At 32.8% G+C, this 21870-nt stretch overlaps 1 protein-coding gene and 1 non-coding gene across 2 annotated transcripts; both read left to right on the forward strand.

Moving 5' to 3' along the window:
- The first annotated feature begins 7931 nt into the window (after window positions 1–7931).
- Window positions 7932–8014, forward strand: TRNAL-UAA. The gene has a single exon. It is a non-coding gene; the product is annotated as a tRNA-Leu (tRNA).
- Window positions 8015–19776: 11762 nt separating this feature from the next.
- LOC106361922 (AP2/ERF and B3 domain-containing transcription repressor TEM1-like) lies at window positions 19777–21135 on the forward strand. Its single transcript, XM_013801731.3, has one exon. The coding sequence runs from the start codon at window positions 19948–19950 to the stop codon at window positions 21004–21006; it is 1059 nt and encodes a 352-aa protein (XP_013657185.1). The 5' UTR covers window positions 19777–19947; the 3' UTR covers window positions 21007–21135.
- The last annotated feature ends 735 nt before the right edge of the window (window positions 21136–21870 follow it).

The raw sequence follows: 21870 nt of genomic DNA on the forward strand, positions 1-21870 counted from the left end.
GTTTATGTGTATTTTGGATGATATATAAAATAATGTATGTTTTGAAAATTTAATGAAATATAAATTTTTATATATAGATCAAATTGCAATGTTTTTATTTACATTTAGCACTACAATTTATGTGTCAATTAACATTTTGGCAGTAATAAATTAGAAAAAAAAAACAAAAAATAATAAATTTTTATTTCAAATTCTAGACCCTAAACATGCCATAAACTCCAATATACAACACTTGTGATAAATTTCAATATGAACATTTGTAGAAATTAATAACTAGAACAATAATGTATAGATGACAAAAAAAGTTTTGTATTTTGTAGTTTTTTCAAACTTATAATTTAAATTTTAAACTTAAACTCCATTTATATCCTAAAACTCAAATCATATAATTAATTCTATACATTTTCCTAAATTTCTATACAATTTCTTAAATTTCAAATCTTTTCTCCAAACTCTAACCCCAAATTTCAAACTTTAAACCATATATTTCAAACATCAAACCCCCAAAAATACTCCAAACCTCAAACCCTGAACTTAAACCTTACATATACATACTTCAAACCATATATCCATATTTAAAATATATACTTAATAATTTTAATACCCTAAATTAAATCTTGCATACAAAGTCATAAATCTAATATATTCAACTTACAATATAAATTTTAAACTTAAATAACAAATATATTCTAAAACTCAAACCATATACTTAACCTTAAACCCTAAACCACATACCTCATATTAACCTATATCATAAAACATTCAATTTTGATTTTTTAATATTTTATTCAATCACACAATTTCAAAATTTAAATACAAAATTCAGATTTAAAATTTGAAATTATGATATCAAATTATCTAAAGTTTTTTTCGTCAAATTATTTAAAGTTTCTATAGTTAATTATAATAACTATAAATAAATAAAAAGCAAATTCAATTGTTTTTTGACCCATTGATTTATTTGGATCAAAGGCCCAAAATCAATCTCCTTATCTATCCTCGTCCTTATTTTCTATTGGTCGAGACAATAATAATGAGGATCTCAATTATAGACCATTGATCACAATTTAATCAATGGTCCAGATTATTTTGTGTTTTTTTTTTCTGATTGGCCACACAATTCAACCCTCTCTCTTCCACAGGTCTAACGCCTCTCTTCTCTGTCTCTCTGTTTCCTCTCTCTCTGATTCTGGTTTTGTTTTTGGGTTCTTAGTTAAAGAAGGTGGAGGAGGCTGAAGAAGCTTGATGGTGGCGGTCTCGATGTCGACAATGGTGGTCTCTTTTAACACAACTCTTCACCAATCTTCTCTGAGTCCGTGGTAATCTTAGATTCTCTGAAATCTTACATGCTTATGTCTCTAATTCTACACACACACATACACACTTGCATCTGATTGTTTATATGTTATTTTTTTTTGTAGCTGTAGCATCAAGATTTACTCTGGCTTGAAGCCTCATTCTGCAAGTTCGTTCCTTTTTCTTCTTCTTAATCTAATTGAAAGTTTTTGTCTTTAAATCGAATAGGGTTAGTACGAATGAGAGTGAACTGATTTATTTAGTGTTTCTTATATTCCTTCACACTTAACATGTTTGGGTTTTTGCAGGAACAAGATGTGGTGTGGAGATGACAGATAAGGTAGCGGTGGTGGTAGAGATGGAGCCGAGCAAGAAGAAAAAGAGAAAGGTGGTCATGAGCAGTCATGACAGATGAGAAAGCTTGATGGTGGTGGAATAGGAGAGCCAATGGCGAGGTTTGACGGTGGCTATTCAAAGCCGATGAGGCAGAAGAAGAAGAAATTGACGGCGACGAGTTTACTTTAGATGCAGGGTTAATTTTTTTTTAGGTTAAGTTGTTTCATGTTTAGATTATCAAACCGGGTCTGGTTTACTTAGTTTTTTTAAATTTCGGTTTAGTTTTGTTCAACAGATTTTGTTTGTATATTGATTTTTATTAATAAATCAATTTGAATTATAAATTAATTTTCGATTTAATTTTCTAATTATTTAATTTTCAATTAATTAATTAATCATAATTACCTTATTTAATTAATTAATCATAATTACCTTATTTAATTAATTAATTTTGGTTATTTTTATATAGTTATAGCATTATATATATGTTATTATAAATTATTTTATAGCACAGATCGAATGCTATAAAACATGAAACTATAACTCAAGAATAACGCTATAATATGTCTATTTATTATAGAATACGAAAATACGCTACGATAACTGGAGATTCTATTATAACTTCGGCTGTTACGGCGTTCAACGAAACGCTACGAAAACGATACGGTAGCACATTCTCGATGCTACTAATGCCGATATTTCTTGTAGTGATAATTCCATAGAGTTCTGAGTGTGTCTCTCCTGAATTAAAAGCTTTGATTAACAAGGCCGAGTCAGATTCACACCGGAGTCTTCGGATCCCCATGTCTATGCATCTCGCGAGAGCCTCCCGAAGAGCTAGTCCTTATGCAGTCAAGACAGAACCGACAAACCTAGCCGGTTTAGTGAATTCAGCGGTTCTCTCCTGTGTTTTCACCGTCCATCCGGTTTAGTAAATTCAGTGATTACCACCTGATTATCACCACGGATGTCAAAATGAGCTAGCTCGCTCAATTCAGCTCAACTCATGGTGAGTTCAGGTCTTTCATGAGCTAGCTCAGTTTAGCTCATTTATTATATGAGCTTCAATATACAAACTCGAACTCAGATCATCTAGATCATGAGTTAAATGAGCTAACTCGCGATCATACATAAAAAAATAAAAATTATAAAAATAATAAAAAAAATAAAAAAATAGAACATGTTTTTATAATATAATTTTAAATTTAAAACTCCAAAGCGTTAATATTTAAATACTGAATAAAACCAAGACCTAATAATATATTAAATCAGTGATCCAAAAATATATTTTACATAAAATTCTTGTGATGATTCATATTCAAACTCTTTATCTATTCAAATCGTAAAGTTATATATTCCGCATGAAAGTCTTAGGAATATTTAGTTTTATATTTTAGTTCTAAAGATATATGATATGAGAATTTATATCAATATTCTCTTACATTTAGTATATATTTATTATTTTTTGGTTATATTTTAATTTTATAAGATAAATATGATTAGTATAGAAATTTTTTTTCTTACATAAAAAAAATATAAGTCATCTATATATATATATATATATATAAAGTATAACACGACCAAGCTCATGAGTTAGCTCATGTTCATTAAAAATCGTTCATATAACTCCTAATCTAATTTAAGCTCGATCATTAAATTCATTTATTAAATGAGTTTAAAAAATAGAGATCATATTCATGAAAAATTGTGCTGAGCTGAACCAGCTCATGAGCTATAGCTCATTTTGACATCTCTAATTTTTTTTTTTTTAACTACATTAGCAAATGGATAAAACCAAGTTTAGGGGACAAAAAGAAACTATGAAATGGAGATACAAGGGAAACACATAGAAAAAGCTCAACCTTATAAACATCTATGAGTTAATCTAGACAGTTTCTCTTAAGATCCTTTAATGCAGCCTTAATATTTTCTAGTGTGGGCCTTAATATTTTCAAATGTGGGCCTAAAATTTTCTAGTAGTAACGTGGCTTAAAGTAAATTTATTGGACTTATGGAAAGGCTGACCTGTAACAAAATCCTAGACAATAACACAATCTACTTTTTTTCAATTTATGTAGATTAAAGATATTAAGATATCATTAAAACTAGATCGTCTTTCCGCGCTACGCGCGGATAATTGCTCTATAAAATTTTAGTTAAATATGTTGTGTGAACATAAGATATTGCAGAACCATTTTCAATTTAAAAACTCATTTTGAATTATAATGGTAGCATAAAAAAACACCTTCAGTGAAGATTCTAAGCTTGGAATTCTCAAAATACATATATGTTATATGTATATATTATATTAATATTTAATTGTAGAATTATTAACTTTACGGAAAATACAAATCAAATGATCAGAAAAAAATATTTTGAGTTACGTTTTTTGTAAAGTTAAGAACCTATAATTAAATATTAATATATTTATACACATATATGTATTTTGGGAAATCTAAGTCTAGAATTCCTATTGGAGATAGTCTAAGATAGATGAAATATTTTGTTTGTATACATGCTTGAATAAAAAATCAAAATTATTACCAACATATGTATAAAAGATTTCTTTTCCAATAACACACTTAAAAATATCATTCTAAGTTCACGTCATCAATTTGAAATTAATCTCTGAATTTTGTTTTTAAGACTGAAACCATTTTGAATATGTTTGGTTTTGCCGTATTGACTTTAGTAAAACAAAAAAAAAACAATAATGTAAAATTAATTATAAGCACAATTCTCTTAAATATTTTTTAAGTTTTTTTCACCAACAGAGTTCCAAAGAGGAAATGTTCAAAATAGATTTAATTAAGGAGGCAAAAGATCGTTTTACCTTTTTCCCTCCTTTGCTCTATAGATATATAAATATAAATAATTATTTAAGTAAATAATAAACATTAAAAATTAAAAAATATTTTGATAGTTCTTAAATTATATGTTTTCTAATTTGAATATTTATAATTTTCAAATTTTCTTTTGAAAGGCAAAATGATTTTTAAAATTTTTGATTTTTAATTCTAAATATTTATCTATTTATTTAAAAAATTAATCTCATCTCCAAAATTCACCTCTCATATCTAGACTCTAAATTTATATTAGTTACCGCTAACAATATAAATATCTATTTACTCTTTAATAAAATAGATAACATGATGATTTCTAATCGTGTTACTCATTGGAAACTCTTTTGGTGAAAAGATTAAAAAGATCAATCCTTAAAAAAAAATATATTATAATATTATATTTTATTAGCATAATTTTTATTTTATTTTTGTTATATTTCTTTAATTTTATCATTCAATGGTCAAAAAGGTATAGTTCAGAATATAGTTTTTATGTATTTCAAATTTAAAACCCAACTTATAAAGAACGAAACCACAACACATGCTTAGGAAGGAGAGTACCTCAACTTCACAAGTCATTATTCTTTATTTATAAAAATATGCAAGAACAGAGTTCAAAAATAGTTTGGATAAAGTTATGCTAGACTCCCTATGACAGAAATGAATTAATCCAGGAGCATGTGCTCTCTTCATCGATTGCGTCTGGTTGGCTTTCTGCTACTACAAATGGTGGCAGAACTGCAGGAGAAACAACCTTCGTCACACTTATGGTCTGTCTCTTAACTGTAAGGTTGGAGCTTGAGACTTCCACTAGACATTGTGGAGTTGGCATCTCATGGTTAGCACCGATGTTCCCATTAGCCTGCAATATCAAACATGATTAAGTCAGTTTAGATTGTTTGGGAGGTGAAATATAAGATGAGTATGAGTAACCTCGAAGTAATTGTTAATAATCTCTAACGCCTGCCTCCCTGTTAGCTCAGAACCAGTATTACCAAGGAGCACAAAAGTTGCCTTAACGACATTGTCGTAGACAGATATCTCAGCACGGTACCTGTTACAAAGAGAAAGCACACGTGAACAACATGCACACGTGAACAACATGCTAAGCGAAAGTGTAAGGTGAGGGTTTTGTAATGTACATTTCAACTCCAGAAAAAACAATCAACTCACCATCTATTCCGATATAATCAAAACACGATAACAATGTCATAGATTTAAATCTCAAGAAGACCATTGTAGCTTGCTATTGTCTACCTCATGTTACCATGAGTATTAAAAACTAACTGAATCGAAACTAAGAGCTTTCTGTTAATCTTATCTATCTATGCTTTGGACATAATTGAACAAAAACGGACAATTAAAAAGACTTCAGACTGTTTTGATAAATATAATGCAAATTAATCAAGATGTTCTTGAACTGATTCGTGATTGATTAATCAAGATGTTATTGACTAAAACATGGAAACGTCTTACAGCTAGCTGGTAGGCCTCACCACAAGGATTTGTGTGCTTCATGACTGCACATGTCGGGTTTTCAGAATCTGATACGCAGTTCCACGCTGAGTCAACACCAAGATAATTGTTGTAGACATTTCCTGCTCATCAGAAAAAAAAATTTAAGTAATATATGGCTGAAAAATGAGGATAAAGATTATAAACGGTAGTTGAGAACTATAGTTGAGTACTAAGACCATTTGGCAATCAAAACCAAAAAGTAAAATTAATATACCTTTACAACTATAATGGCAAAACGATTATTACCTTCCTCTGGAGCTTTGCCCAAAAAAAAAATTGCCCAAAAAAAAACCTTCCTCTGGAGCTGAAGCGATGTGTTGCAATACCCTAGCACTCGCTTCAGTAAGCTCGTCTCAACATAAAATGCAGTCATCCTGTATGGAGCTGAATCAGATGGTTTCCATACAGAATAAAATTTAAACAACTCTATTGTTGATTTCTCTATCATTGATTTCAGTTGAATTAAAAGGAGATTACCCCATCGGAAGTAAGTTTCTAAGAATTTGCTAAATTTTAAACTAACATAAACACAAAACTAAAACATAAATAATCAGATAACAACAAACCTTTTAAAAGCCTCTCTCTCTTTGTCTCTCTTACAACCTTTGCGCTTTGATCTCAGCTTGGTTACCATACTCTGGATCTTTATCTGCATCCCAATAAAATACCAACAACAACAAAAAAAGCAAAATAATTTAAATAATTTAACTGTATTCGACAACAAAACCTAAACCTTACCATAGAGATCGCTTCAAACTCTTTGCATGAATGGAACCAGAACCAATTGAACTCAATCGCTAAACTATGTTCTTGAAGAACGGATAGACCTTGAAAGTGTCAAAAAAATTTGAGATAAGAGGTTAAAGAGGCTGAGATCCACGCTTCAGAAATTTTTATACTGGCTTACACGATTCTGAGCTATGCACCTTGTAGCACAGATTCATGTTGAGGTGTAGTATAGGTTAGATGATAAGAAAAAGGTTATGAAATTCAGGGATTTAGAATATCAAGCCATACCTCTTTGCCATAAATAACAGATCAAACCCTATGAGGATCTTTCTTTTTGCAGGATTCAAAGCTGTAGATGGAGCCAAGCAACCCCTTTTTTCTTCATGGAACTGGTGGTCGATTCAGTTGGAGCTTTAGTGGTGATTTTCCTGGATTCTTAGACATTGATGCGCTGGTTGATATTGTTGGAGCTTTGGTGCTAGATTTATTCAAAGCTTTGGATCTGGAAATCTGACTGTTTCTCATCCATGGAAGCTACCAGAGGAGATTTGGATTGGGGGGAGAGATGAAGAGTATGGATGAGTTGAAGCTTTTAATAGCTTTGATGGTGGTGGACTACATTACACAATCGACTGATATCTTTTGGTTAGCAAAACAGTGCCACGCTTATGTATGATATATATTCACTATGTGTCCTCAAGTGGTCGATTTCAAACTATGTTGTTTTTGGTTTTAAGGTGTAGAACAACTGCTTTGGAACGTTTAAATGATCAAACTTGCAATGTCCTTTTCGTAAATGGTCCTTTGGAGAATATTAAGATACCAAGACCACCTCCTCCTCCATATGTATGGAGTATGGACTCTGGTCTCGTCATAATTGTGTCTAGAATTTCACCAGGAAACTCTTTCTTACTAAAACACTGTTTCTCTCTAAACTAGTTGATTGTGAGTTCATGAGAGACTCGCTTACGCAGAGTACCCTACACACAGTCACTGGTTCAGGATGTAGTGATTATATATTTACATATGTAGAAGACTATAAACAAGGATTCTCTCTTAGCAAATTACAAGTATTGCTTATATTATCAATGACTAAATCACTCATATATACAATTGAATACGTTTCTCCAAAATTTTCTTGTTTTTTTGTTCTTCATTTTAACACAGTTTCTGGCTACTAATATTAGAAATATATAACACTTGCAGTCAGCAGGTTTGCCCGAGTGGTTAAGGGGGAAGACTTAAGTTCTTCTGCACATAAGTGCGCGTGGGTTCGAACCCAACAGCCTGCATACTGTTTTGGATCTGAGCAGCGTTTTAATTGGGCCACCGATCAGCCCATATCTGTAAAGAAAATAATATTGAGTTTGTCCAGCCAAAATATATCTTGCAGATACTTTGTTCCAAGAGACAGGACCTACACTGAGCTTATCTTTCAGAGTATCGTTGTTATTTTTCCAAACATCTCTGATTTTATTGTAAGTTAAATTGTGTCAATGAAACAATAGAAAAACCTTAATTTAACAAAATTAAGACATGCAGAAGAAACTTGCGGTTAAACCTAGCAAGTTTGGCTAAAATACCATCAGTATGTCAAAATCAAGTCTATAAACAGCTATAAACCTCTAATTATTTTTTTCAAGCATAAAATAATTTATGAGAAAAATGCTTACCGAAAAAACATGGAAATAAAAGTATTGTTCATTTCCTTACAAAGATGAGCTGTAATGTTTGTTACTTTGTTGTTATTTGCACCCAAACAAAAACAATGCATGGCACCAAAAAAATGTTTGTTAATTGACCACGTGAGGTGATGATAAGTGACAACCTTTGTTTTTCTGTATCTCTTACATTTTAATTAACAGTCTGAGTTTTGTATAGTCAGCGCCATCCCAAACAATTAGGTGGCTTAAAACATTTGAAACAATGTGGCCTTCATAGAAAAACATCGTCTCCTCTAAAACATCGTCTCAAAGACAAAATTATGTGTGTCAATCGACAGGGTCAAAGTTTTTTAAAAGTCACGCTGGGAAGAGTTTTTGTTTGTTTGTTAAATAATTTAAATTTCTTCTTAATGTCATTTTGATAGCTATAAATATTAGAAAATGGAAAATCGTAAGAAGGAATGAACAAAGTACTGGCGATCATGCAGTTTTGGTATTAATATCAACTCAAATAAATGAAAAAGGCTTGAAAAAAAAATTTAAAATGTTGCCCTAATATTTTTAAAAAAAATTATGTGGTCTAAAGCTTGTGCTTTACCTGCCTTAAGGGAGGAACCGGCCTGTGTATAGTAGCACGACCCTGAGACTTTTCATACTTATCTCGATATCATCTACTCCAACTCGATCGATGTTGTTTATGTTTGTTTACAAAAATTTAATGATATTATTATAAGTTACAGTCTTGGCTCTCATGACTCTGACAGCAGGCTCTTGTAGCTAAATAATACACTTCCCGAAGTACCATTCACACTTCTTCTTCTCCTAACATTAATTTTCCCACTTGAAATTGGAATATTTGACGGTGTCCTATTGAAAAATGTTGAATAGTTGACGCTGGAGCCTAATTGCATGCAGGTCCCGTGTTAAGGGCGATATGCCGTCTAGTGTTGATATATATAAGTACAAATGATGGTTTGGACACTAAAATATTATTTCTTATACTTGTATTTACTTCCACTTCAGTTTATGTGTAAATTTAGTTTAGAAATTTTATCCAAACGTAAATTATTTTTAAGATATACGTTTTTTTAAATAAGTTATTTTTTAATTTTTGCTCATAATGAAACTACTGAGATGAACATTTAAACTTAGTCTACTTTTTCAGGCGAAATTCGAACTTGAGATCTTTAAACTCACTTCATCTGAATGGTTGTGTTGATATCCTAATAGAACATACACATTATAGTGTTATATAGTTCTTTACTGTTCTCATGATAATAACTTTTTTTTAAGCAACCTTCCTCTCCAAACATAAGATAATTCTAGAGCGAGTCACATGATATATCTAGCTGCATTTTGATATAAAAACATAGTATTTTCAGACTTGGGTCAACCAAGTAGAACCGAGATAATCAAACTCGAGTTTTGAGTAAAATTATTTTATTTTCTATTTTCCAAATCCAAAAATAAATAAATAAGCTAAAAACATTTTGAAAAGGTATTTCAACCCACAAATCAAATCCATTAGATAGAAGAACTCGAGCTGAAGGCAGCCAAATACATTTTGAAAAGTTATTTGAAATTTGAGCCGTCCAAATACATTTGGTTTTGTTGTGGTTTAGTTATATTGTAAATTCAAACTGAAGCCAAAATCTATTTAAATAAGCATACTAAAGATTCTTAGTCTTTACCTTTTACGAATGGGCTAACTCTTTAGTGACGTTAATCCTTATCACTCGATCTTCATATATATGATATTTCTCATAATATTAAGCTAGGCCACCTATTTCTTCACATTCCATGAAATAACATTAATCGCTCGAGAATTAAACTGTCAACTTTTAGATATATGAGCTCCAGATATTTGTTATTAAGGAGCTCAAATATATTGTGTATTCAATTCGTCCACGCTCTTTGAATAATTCAAATTCTGTACAAAAGCTATATATATATTGAATTTTTTTTTTCTGAAAAGATATTCTCCATATAAAGCTAAGTCATAATGACCAACGAATATAAGAAGGCATATATTAATTACTAAAACCAACTTGATATATATGGTCTTCGATTTGAAATCTTTCACGTGATTTGAATTTTATATGTTAAACGACAAACCGTATTCTCGTGTTGGTATTCAAATGAGATGCAAGTACTAACTAAGCGCGGTGCACTGCTGGTTTATCATATCCCCCATACGATAAATTAATCTTAACTAATTTAGAAGACAAAATTACGTAACTACGTACAAAGTATTTATCAACTGGTTAAATATTGTTATTTAGCGAACAGCCTTTTACAAGACTGTATCCCGAAGACCGCAGTGATTTGTCCATTAATCTTAATTTATTTTACTATTTACAGATGAATATCTGGACAGATATATTTGGCAATTGTATTGACTTCATAGATATTTGCCAATTCTATTGACTTCGTTGACCTCGATGCATGCAAGCTAATTGTCTGCGGGTCTTTTGGGTTACATTTTATAATTATGCTATTGAACTCTTAATGGACCGGCTTGTTTTAAGCTTTAACTATACGCAACTCGTGGTTTATATATATAATAATACATCATTTAGTAATGGAGACGTAAGTTACTAACTTAATTATGGTTCACATCATTGGCACGTAGACAAAATATTACGGAACTGAAAAGTGAAAACAGCAAATCAATCTATATGTAAAAAAGTTACGTATTCGACTAATGCTGCATAACGAAAATACTCAAGTCTGGGATATAATGATCAGCACCAGCGGTTCATATTATCATGTGATATCATAAATGCCAATATGTCATAAGAACATCTATAACGTAAAACTCTATTTAAAAAAAAAATGGAATAAAAGAGAAAGTAGAGTAAAATTGTGTCAACTCAATTCTATATCTCATTCTATAATACAATAATGAACAAACAAAAAATAAATTACTCTATTTACGAAATAAACTCTATTACGGATGTGAGATATATAATTGAGTTGAAATATTTCTTATTTCATAATCCATTTTACTCTATTTTAGAGGAAATAACGAAATACGATTGGAGATGCCCTAAGACATGGTTTTATCAATACACGTATCCATGAACACATTTATATATTGGACACGTATGTGTATACATTTTATGTAAATGTGTGAATAGACATCTGTATAGGGTAAAGTGAGCAACTAACATGAAAAGAAAACAATTTCTTACAAACTAGAAGAGCACCAAGAAAACTATAAAATCATTTGTTTATTTAGAAGAAACATATATAAGTACACATTTTGTTGCTTTCAAAATAGTAGCAAGCCAATTGTTTTTTTTTCAACAACAAGCCAATTGGTTTAAATAGAGATTTATTGACTTATAAATGTTGGTTTGTGCGTACCATGTCTGTCGGCAGAAGGTTGCCCAATTAATTCCACCAAAAATATGTTTGTTCAAACTTATAAAGGCGGAGACTGTGTATAATCAAGGGGGTGTATTCAATCTAAAATTTAAGGTGATTTGATTTTTAATTACGTTTTAGATAATTTTAAGGAATTGTAGAGAATAAAATGGATTTTGTTAAATCACTCTAGAATATCAACTAAAACTATGAGATTTGAGTTTTAATTTTTTTAATTAAGAAACTCCACCTAAACACTCTAAATCACCTAAAAACTTTAAAATTCCATAACTTAAAATATTTTCAATAACAGTGGATTTCAGAATATTTTATAAAATGTCAAGTTCAATAACAGTGGATTTTAAATGAGTTTTTAAAATTCACTTTTCAATAACAGTGGATTTGTCATTTTAACATAAATCACCTAAAACTCTCAGTTGAATACACCTTCTTAGCGTTCAGACTTATCTTTAAATGTTTAAGAAATATCAGACAACTGGAAATATTTATGTGATTATAAAAAGATTACCATTTCTTTTCGGTTTGTTATTTTCAACTATATTTTGTTTCACTATGACATATGATTTTTTTATACTTGGCAAAAAAACAATAACAACAACTATATAACTCCACTCGTCTGCATAATGTGATTAAAACATTAATTAAAGATAGGCGAAACATATAAATATGCTAAAATCTTTTTTCTAGGGTTCAGTTTCATTTAATATAAAATTTACAGCGATGAGACAAATTTAGGTTTATGTTTCGACTTATCCAGTTTATCTAATAGTCCGATAACAGAAAATCTGCTATCCATATCATTGGTTAAAAAGTATTTTAAATTTGGATCAAATTGTATATGGTCTTTCAAAGAAAAGAATCATATATAGCACAAAGGCATTCGTACCAACATTGATCGGGTATACATAATAAAAATTCCACTCGACAAGGAAAAAAACAAGATTTGTCAATAGATCTCAAGTCTTAAACCAATGACCAAAGGCTCCAAAAGCCATTCAGGTCGGACCAGGAGTCCACGTGAAATCCACGTCACATGACCAATGGTTACGATTCTCTTTGATAAGGTTCCTTTGCTGGTCAACAAAAGCTGTCTCTTTTAAAACTCGCACATGTGTATTTTTAGTATTTGTTAATTACTCACCATTATTCTACAATATTAATACTAATATACCTGCTACTCTTATCTTAGGACAGCCTAAACTGGCAAATTAAAAATTATAACTTGAAGCTTGACGAATTGGCGTCATTTTACAGGATCTTCTTGTCATATCTGGCTTTTAAAAACTATTTGTTCCAAAAATTACTATTTTGGAGAATGACTAAAACAGTTTAAAGTTTTTATAAAACAGGCAAATCTTAAATATTATATAGTGAGGTTTCTGATCAAACTCTGTTTTATTATTCTTGGTCAATCATATTTACAAAAGTTCACCAGAGGTTGTTTTAGTGATATTATATATGCCTTACTTTCTAATTTGTGTTGTTATTTTTTTTCTTTTTTTTCAAAACAATCATATTCGGGTAATGGAAAAGCTTAAAGCAGTTTCCACCAATCAATATATGTCGTGTTGCTGAAAAAGACATTTTCCCAACAAATCATTTTTTCTAAAAAAATAAAATATAGCTTAAAGCAGTTTCCATCAAATCATCTCTTAGGCCTGTCTGTTTTTTCCGCTATGATCCGCAAACGCAGCTTTTGCGGTTAGTAACGGTTGACAGCATTTTGAAACAATCATATAAACCGCTACAAATCGCTCAAAACCGCTCATAACCTCTTAAAATCAAAAGCTAGTTCCAGCTAGTGTTTGCGATTGCGGGCTGTTGCGGGTGAAAAAATAAATATAAAATTATTTTCAAAAATATTTTAAAATTTTAAAATGGAAATATTATAAATAAAAATATATACATATTTTATATATTAATTAAAATTCACAAACAGTATCATAATTTGCTTTATAAAAACTTTAAACTAACTATTTATTAGAATTTTTAAACACACATATATAAAGATATACACATATATAAAAAACAAAATAAAAATTTTAAATTTTTTTTTAATATAAATCTTCAAAAAAATTTTTATTAAAATGATAACTTTCAACTAATTTGATTTTTTTATAAATAAACCTAATATTTTTATTAATCATATTATATTGATAATTATTATATTTTAGAGAAAAAGACAAAAATAGCACTAAATCAAGTTTTTGTTCTCAAACTAGCACTCAAGGTCAAAAGTCACAAAAATACCACTTAATGTTTTATCAAAAGTCACAAACTTAGGGTTTAGAGTTAAAGGGTGGAGTTTAGGATTTAGGGTTTATGGTTTCGAGTTTAGGGTTTAGAGTTTAGAGTTTAGGGTTTAGGGTTTAGGGTTTAGAGTTTGGTTTAGGGTTTAGAGTTTAGGGTTTAGGGTTTAAAGTTTAGGGTTTAGGGTTAAGAGTTTAGGGTTTAGGGTTTAGAGTTGAGAAATGAGGTTTTGGGATAAGATTTCAAATTTTGAAAAATAAAAAAATTAAAATTTTCAAAAGATAAAATGCTATTTTGGTCATTTTAGTTTTTGAGTGCTAATTTTGTGATATAAACTTAGAAAGATGTTATTTTGGAGATTTGCCCTATATTTTATTACAATAGTATTTTTTTATATTTTTTTAATATTATAATATGTTGATATGGGTAATTTATTATTAAATCCCTGCAATATTTTATAATCAACCAGTCACAAATATCCCGCAAACGCAACAATTTTCAAATATTGTTCCAGTCATACTAAACGCTTAATAACGCTTGAAACCGCAACCATCTGCATCCACAAAAAACCGCAACCACCCGCATCCGCAAACTCCCGCAACCGCAACCGCTGCGTTTAAACCAGTCGGACCCTTAGTTGATAAAAGCGGTGTAAACTTGTTTAACAGGAAGATAAAGAGTTAATTAACTATTAAAATATGCCAAAATGGTCAATTTATTCAAAATATATGCTAACTGTAAAAAAAAAAAAAAATCCCATCAAACCATATAACAGTTAGAAACTTGGAACTAATTTTAATATATAAGTTGCTGATTTGATCAAGAACTAATAGAGTCCGATTGGTAACAACTTTCGCTTTACGCTTTACGCTTTGAGGTTGTAGAGAATTTAGCTGTCAAGACTTTGGCTGTTAGTTTAAGTTTTATTAAAATAAGATTGGTAGTCAAAATTATAGAAGTTTGGAATAATATTTAAAATATTTTATTTAATAAGTAAAATTATGATACTATTAAAAGTTTAAATATAGATGATTATAAAGTAGTACAATATGGATTTCAAATGAACAAAAAAAAAATTCAATGATTAATTTGTCAATTTTAAATTTTAATAAAATTGTTACAAACTTAGATAAGTGATTTAGTTACAAAAGAAGAAGAAAATAAAACATTTTTAGTGAAAAAAATAAAAAAAGGAAAAAGAAGTTGCAAAAATCATGTATTGTTGGCTTTAGAAAAAACAATACAAAAAACTAGAGAGAAACTTATAGAGTGATTAATTTTTAAAAAAACTTGATTGGTAAAAAAAAAGCTTTAGAGGCTTTCTAATCGCACGAATCACTCAAAGTCCTAACAACAATCGGATCCATAATCACGTGAATTAGGCTCGCAATGACGATTCTGAAAATTTAGGTGCCCAGTGCGTTGATTAAACATATCTCACGCTTTATGTCATATTTTTATTATATGTAAGAAGTCAGGAGGGAGCCACGCATTAATTAATTTAAATTAAAGGACCTTAATTTAACACTATATTTAATTAGTTTTGCTAAGGTGGCCTAAGTTAGGCCATAGTTTTAGTTACCACCCCCACTGGATTTAATTAGTTAAGCCAACTTGATTATTCCCAACACAAATAAGTATAATGTTATTGAGAAACATACACTTATGTAGGTGTATGTATATTTTCTTTTACCAATGTTGTGCGATGGGAGATAAAAATCCAAAAAGGACGGATGAGATTGAGTTGGGATATTACTCAACGTAGGATAAAATAAGCAAAAGACTTTTCATTCTGAAAGAAACATCTCACTCGTTGTCTTTATCCCACTTGCATTTTTGCATGACCCAATTCTCCATTAGACGACATTGTTGTCAATTACACAAAACCCATTTTTAACTAATGCATGTGGCAATCTTGCATCTTAAGTAAGTCGACCATGAGGCTATCTTACCATTGAGACGGACCAACACTGTATTGGTAGGCAAACGCGGATTTTTGTTTTGTATATGTATCTTGGTGGGAACGGGTTGAAACATGATTGAGTTGTGATGAACCACTAATCAAATAGGTTTAAGTGTCTATATCGTTTTAACTCTCTAAGATCTTTGTCTTCAACAGAAGATATAATAAAAATTGTCTTAAAAATGGACAAGTAATTACTTTTGTTTCAAACAAAAATGGATAAACATTTGAAGAGGTAGGACCAAGAAAAGGGAGGGCATTAGGTACTCTGCTCCGTACAAGAATATAGCTTTGGGTAATACGATGGATTCATCTCCCCTTCACATACAATCATCCTCTCTTGAACTTCTTTGTCCCCATTCTTGTTATCCAATCTATATTTAATTATGATTCGTATAATTGATCAATAATTGTGTAGAACTCATTGGTTATAGCTTACGAAACGTTCAGAACAACAAAAAAGTTGACGTTTTATGTTATGCATTCACACCAATTGTCTAGTTTTGAACTTATATGCCGTGGAATATGTTAAAAGAAATCTAGAGAGAAAACAAACAATATAAAGAAAACAAATATTTTGTAAAAGGGCGAAAAACATTTTTTTTACAAACAATATGATCGAGTGATGTTGTAACACACGAAATAATGGAACCAATATTCTTTTATTTGATTAACAAAATTATTCTTCTACTACAAAGGGACGTCCTAATATATTGGGATATTGTTTGGGTTAAAACGTTCTTCTTATTAAACAAAGCTTCAGACAACCTTACGAAGGGACTAGTCACTCAAAAAGATCAAGAGGTGTTCCATGTCGGTGAAAACCCCAAAATATAGATGGCAATTAGAGTATGAATCTTTGCTCCAATTGACAGTGAACAGGTTAACCCAAGTTCTTTAAATATAAGTCTACCTTTCTTCTAAGTTTTGATTTGAGGTTCCTTATAAATGTTTATAAAAACGTAGCTTGATGGATCTCGTGTCCGAGTTGAAGGAACATTAGTGCAATGTATAGTCTTTGCGTAGCTGATATATTGTGTTTTTGGCACATTATATGTATGTCTTACTAATAGTTTTCAAAGTTTTATCGAGTCTTTTTAGTCTATTTTCGAGTCATAACAGGTCTAGAGTTGCATTGGATGAGAAATGGACCGACTAGAGGAAAAGAAGAGAGAAAAGCCTGAGTGCCTGCTCCAGCGGCAGAGATAAAAAAAAAGAAGTTTCCAAATATTTCGGGATTTACCCTAGATTTTCTATTTCTTTCCTATAGCCGCATGTGACTCCTATATATATAGTCTCATATTTATTACTTTAGACCTACCTTAGTTTTTACGCAAGAAAAGACCCGAGAGAGCTTTGATTTTAGCGATTGCTACTTGTAAGAGAGAAGACCTCATCTATCTCATAAAGAAGATTATCCTGAACCCTCTGATTTCTTTAATCTAGTATATGCAGTATTATTCAGAAATCATGCTTCTCTGTTCTTGTGTTATGTCTGAGTAATCACCGAGTTAGTTTAGGGTTCTAGGGTTTGGATTCGTGAGCTGAAGCATAAATAAGTCATCTTAAGATTGTCTACATTCATATATGTTCTTATTGCTTGCATTGAACCGATCACTTAGTGCATGAATTAGGGTTAATCAATTTAGCTAGTCATTAATTGATAACTTGATATGATTTAAATGAGTTTTGCATCCCTAGTCAACGAGAGTAGATATTAGGGTGTATTGTGAACATATCAGACTTGATCTCTAAAGCTTGCAAGCGCGTCTTGATCCAAACGAGAGTTTAAGCATCAAGACCGACTTGCAAAGGAATCAATACCATGAGAGTGGGTTGATTCAACCTGAGTGATCCGAGTTTAGATTTGTTATAAACTGAACTTAAATAAGTGCAATTTCCATACCTAAAGAAGAAACCCTAGACTAGCGCGTTTAAATCAATTCAAAACAACCTAATCATGTTAATTGTTCTTTACGTTATTTACTTCTTTGAAAACCCCCACTTCGTTTTAGCTAAATTTTGATCCCATAAAGATAAAGTGTGAACTGGTCCTCTGGAATTGAATCTAAAGATATTACAACTACACTATTAACTTGACAGTAGACAAAGATTCAATTTTAGTTTATCAGTAGCAAAACCCGTGAAAGATTCTGCGTACAAAATGTAAGTGCTTAGAGGATAAAACCAAACAAAACCAAACTGAAGTAGCTATGGACTCGTAGGAAACATAGAAGACACCAATGATCATAGTCAACTTAAGGCAAACAAATTGCATAAAATTTAAAGAGAAAACGTCACATACCTAAATATGGAATGGCGAATAATAGTTTCAAAAAAAGTTTCAAAGGGGATGTACAATGTAAAAAGATAATTACAACAAATAAAAGAAAAGCTGAGAAGGTCCAAATGTTAAGGGGACGTGGTCCTCACAAATAGAAATCAAGGTCGCTGAGAGAGAGAAAGAGTGAAACAGATCTGGTTTTGGATCCGGCGTACGGCCGGCGCGTGAGCGTCCGTGCCGTCGCCGGAGTCCATTTTCTTTGGTTAGAAACGCTCCCCGACTTCTTCTCCACCTATTCTCTCGGTTCGTTTTGTCGGAGCTCTGACACATGCGGTGGCGCGGTGGCTGGAGTAACGACGCGATTGGGTGAAGGGTGAGGTGGGGTGATGTCGGTTTGTCAGTTTAAGGTTTTCCGGGACGTGGAGGCTTCTACAGATCCATCGACGCCGGTCTAGTTTCCGGGAGGCGGAGGCTTCGATAGCTCTGCTTTCGCCGGCTTCAGCTTCCGGGGTGTGAAGGCGTTCTGTGCCTTGCGCCGCCGGCGTTTAGTCCCCTAGGTTTGTTAGGGTTTGTTTTTATCTTTGGTTCTTGCGGTTTCGGTTTGGTCTTGTTGGAGGAGTTCTCGTCCGAAGACGATCGAAGGTATCCGATGTTGAAGGGTTGGTTGTGCCGACGAAGCTTTCTTCCCAGTTCCGGTGACGAAAGGAGGCGGATGAGATCTCGGTTTACCGATTGACTCTCTCCACTATTGGGAACTCGAGGTTGGAGGCGTTTGCGGCGAAGTGGTTGTGAAGCCAGTGAGTGTCGATTTTCTCCGATGGATCGTTGGGTTGATCACCGGTGATGGCTGGAAGCGGGGGGACGCCGTGAGCGAACGGAGGGCCGCTTTTAGTTTTTTTCTACGGTTTCGGTTGGTGGGCTTTGGGCTTTTTTGTACTGTTGGGCTCGGCCCTTTAAATAATAAAATCATCTATTGACGGAAAAAAAAAAGAAGGTCCAAATGTCATGTGAGCCCCCTTCCCACTTGGCTCCCTATTCTATCCTCATCTTTGCTATACATTGCCCATTATTTCTTTTCTTCTACATATCTCTCAACTAGTCAACTATAAACAGTAACTCACACATATAATTTTTGCAATTCTCCAATTCGATATGGACCATTCAGTTCACTAGTTATATGCATATTACTTACTCTGTTTAATCTGCAAACAAAAGAAGAGATACTAATATTCACCATTTTTCAGTGTAGAACATGGTTACTCTCAATGCATCAAGATTCTCATTGCTAGTAGTATTATTCTTTGTCTTGTCTGGTAGTGAAATTTTCAGAAACAACATATTCCTTTTTAATGTCCATGTTCTCAATGCATTTGATATGGCCACTAGTACCTATATTTTTGGACTGACCCTCTTTATCTCTTCCCATGAAACTTCCTCTTAACTATTTCATTTTGCTATTTTTGCAAGACTTGACCCCACTCTTGTGCATCTCCCCCTCTTTATTATTGTAATTTCAACCTTTTCTTTATACGTTACCCACATTTTACATTTATCCTATCATGTTTTTAACAAATAATATCAAAACATACATGCACTCCCCTCTATATATATACTCCAACCTCATCTCGTCATCATAAAGCAACACAGCCCATTTCTCTATTAACGTTCAGACAAATGGATTACAGCTGTATAGACGACAACACTAGCAACACTTCAGAAACTCTCTCCATGTCTAAGAAGACACCTCCTCAGGCGACGATGCGTCTCTACAGAATGGGAAGCGGCGGAAGCAGCGTGGTTCTTGATTTAGAGAACGGCGTCGAGACAGAGTCGTCGCGTAAGCTCCCGTCGTCGAAGTTCAAAGGCGTCGTCCCTCAGCCTAACGGAAGGTGGGGAGCTCAGATTTACGAGAAGCACCAGCGCGTGTGGTTAGGCACGTTCAACGAGGAGGAGGAAGCCGCGGCTTCCTACGACATCGCCGCTCGGAGATTCCGCGGTCGAGACGCCGTCACGAACTTCAAGTCGCCGTCGAGTGACGCGGAGTCTGCTTTCCTCGAGGCTCATTCCAAGGCTGAGATCGTTGACATGCTGAGGAAGCACACTTACGCCGACGAGCTTCGACAGAGCGAAAGGAAGTTTCTTGACGGCGACGGTAACGGAAAAAAACGACGCGAGTCGAAGACGACGGTGACTGACGAAAACGACGGCGTTTTGAGAGAAGTGCTTTTCGAGAAAGCCGTTACGCCGAGCGACGTCGGGAAGCTTAACCGGTTGGTTATACCGAAACAGCACGCGGAGAAGCATTTTCCGTTACCGGTTTCGGTTACTCCGTCACCGACGAAAGGCGTTTTGATTAATTTGGAAGACAGAACGGGGAAAGTGTGGCGGTTCCGTTACTCGTACTGGAACAGCAGTCAAAGTTACGTGTTGACCAAGGGGTGGAGCCGGTTCGTTAAAGAGAAGAATCTCAGAGCCGGTGATGTGGTTTGCTTCGAGAGATCGAGCGGACCGGACCAGCAATTGTATATTGACTGGAAAGTCCGGTCTGGTATTGAGAAAACTACCTCGGTTCAGACTGTGGTTAGGCTTTTCGGGGTCAACATTTTCAATGCGACGACTAACGCTAACACAAACGACGCCGTAGGGGAGAGCAGTAGCAAGAAGAGATCTCGGGAAGTTGATTTGTTTGCGTTAGGATGTTCCAAGAAGCAGGCCATAATCAACGTCTTGTGACCATTTCATTTTCATTTTACTTTATTATTTTCAAAATAGTTTTCCCTTTTGCTGAAAATTCTATCAAATTGGCAAGTTGTAAATTAGGATAAGACAAGAAAAATGATGACTAGGATTTTTTTTTGCTCACATCTAATTTGTTTTTTTTTTCACCGTTAATGAATATGATGTGTTTATCAAGTGAGAAATTAAAAAAAAAATGATGTGTTTAGACCTTATCTTATATCTCTTTTTGGTTAAAAATATTGTATCCGTTATAACCAAGGTCGGGTGGAAACTCATATTCGAAGGTCCATATTTTTATGTTTTTGTATTTCCTATCCCATATTGTATTAGAGTTTCATAATTATGTAATTCCCTATATAAATGACTCCTTATTGTCTAATAAAGAGAGACATTTTTTCCTTATTTTCGTAACACGTTATCAGCACGATAACCTCTAGCCCTAACCCCCACGAAATATTCTTCAACTCAGCCGAAAATCATCAATTCCTAAACGCAAAGGAATCTGCCTCGGAACTTCAAAGAGGCCGTTCTCTCAAACCGTGAGAACCAAAAAAACGATCAAGATATCAAATCGAAGCCCTCGCCGAGAAGAATCCATCAGTGCAAACCGCTTGTCGATCTGACCACCGACGCGCCCTCACGCACAGATACAGTGCGCACAGATTTGATTTGGAAACAAAATCTGATTCCAACAAGGATTTTCTAGCCAAACTCAACTCCTGTGCAAGATAAGTTTATCATACCTTAGTTGATTCATGTTATCTTGTTGGCGTTCATGTTATCTAATGCTCCTCGTGTTGTTTCATGAGCCGAGGGAATTAAAATCTAATATCAACAAGGAGTTTAAGCCGAGAGGAG

The sequence above is a fragment of the Brassica napus genome, chromosome C3 (assembly GCF_020379485.1).
Source record: "Brassica napus cultivar Da-Ae chromosome C3, Da-Ae, whole genome shotgun sequence".
Classification (NCBI taxonomy): domain Eukaryota; kingdom Viridiplantae; phylum Streptophyta; class Magnoliopsida; order Brassicales; family Brassicaceae; genus Brassica; species Brassica napus.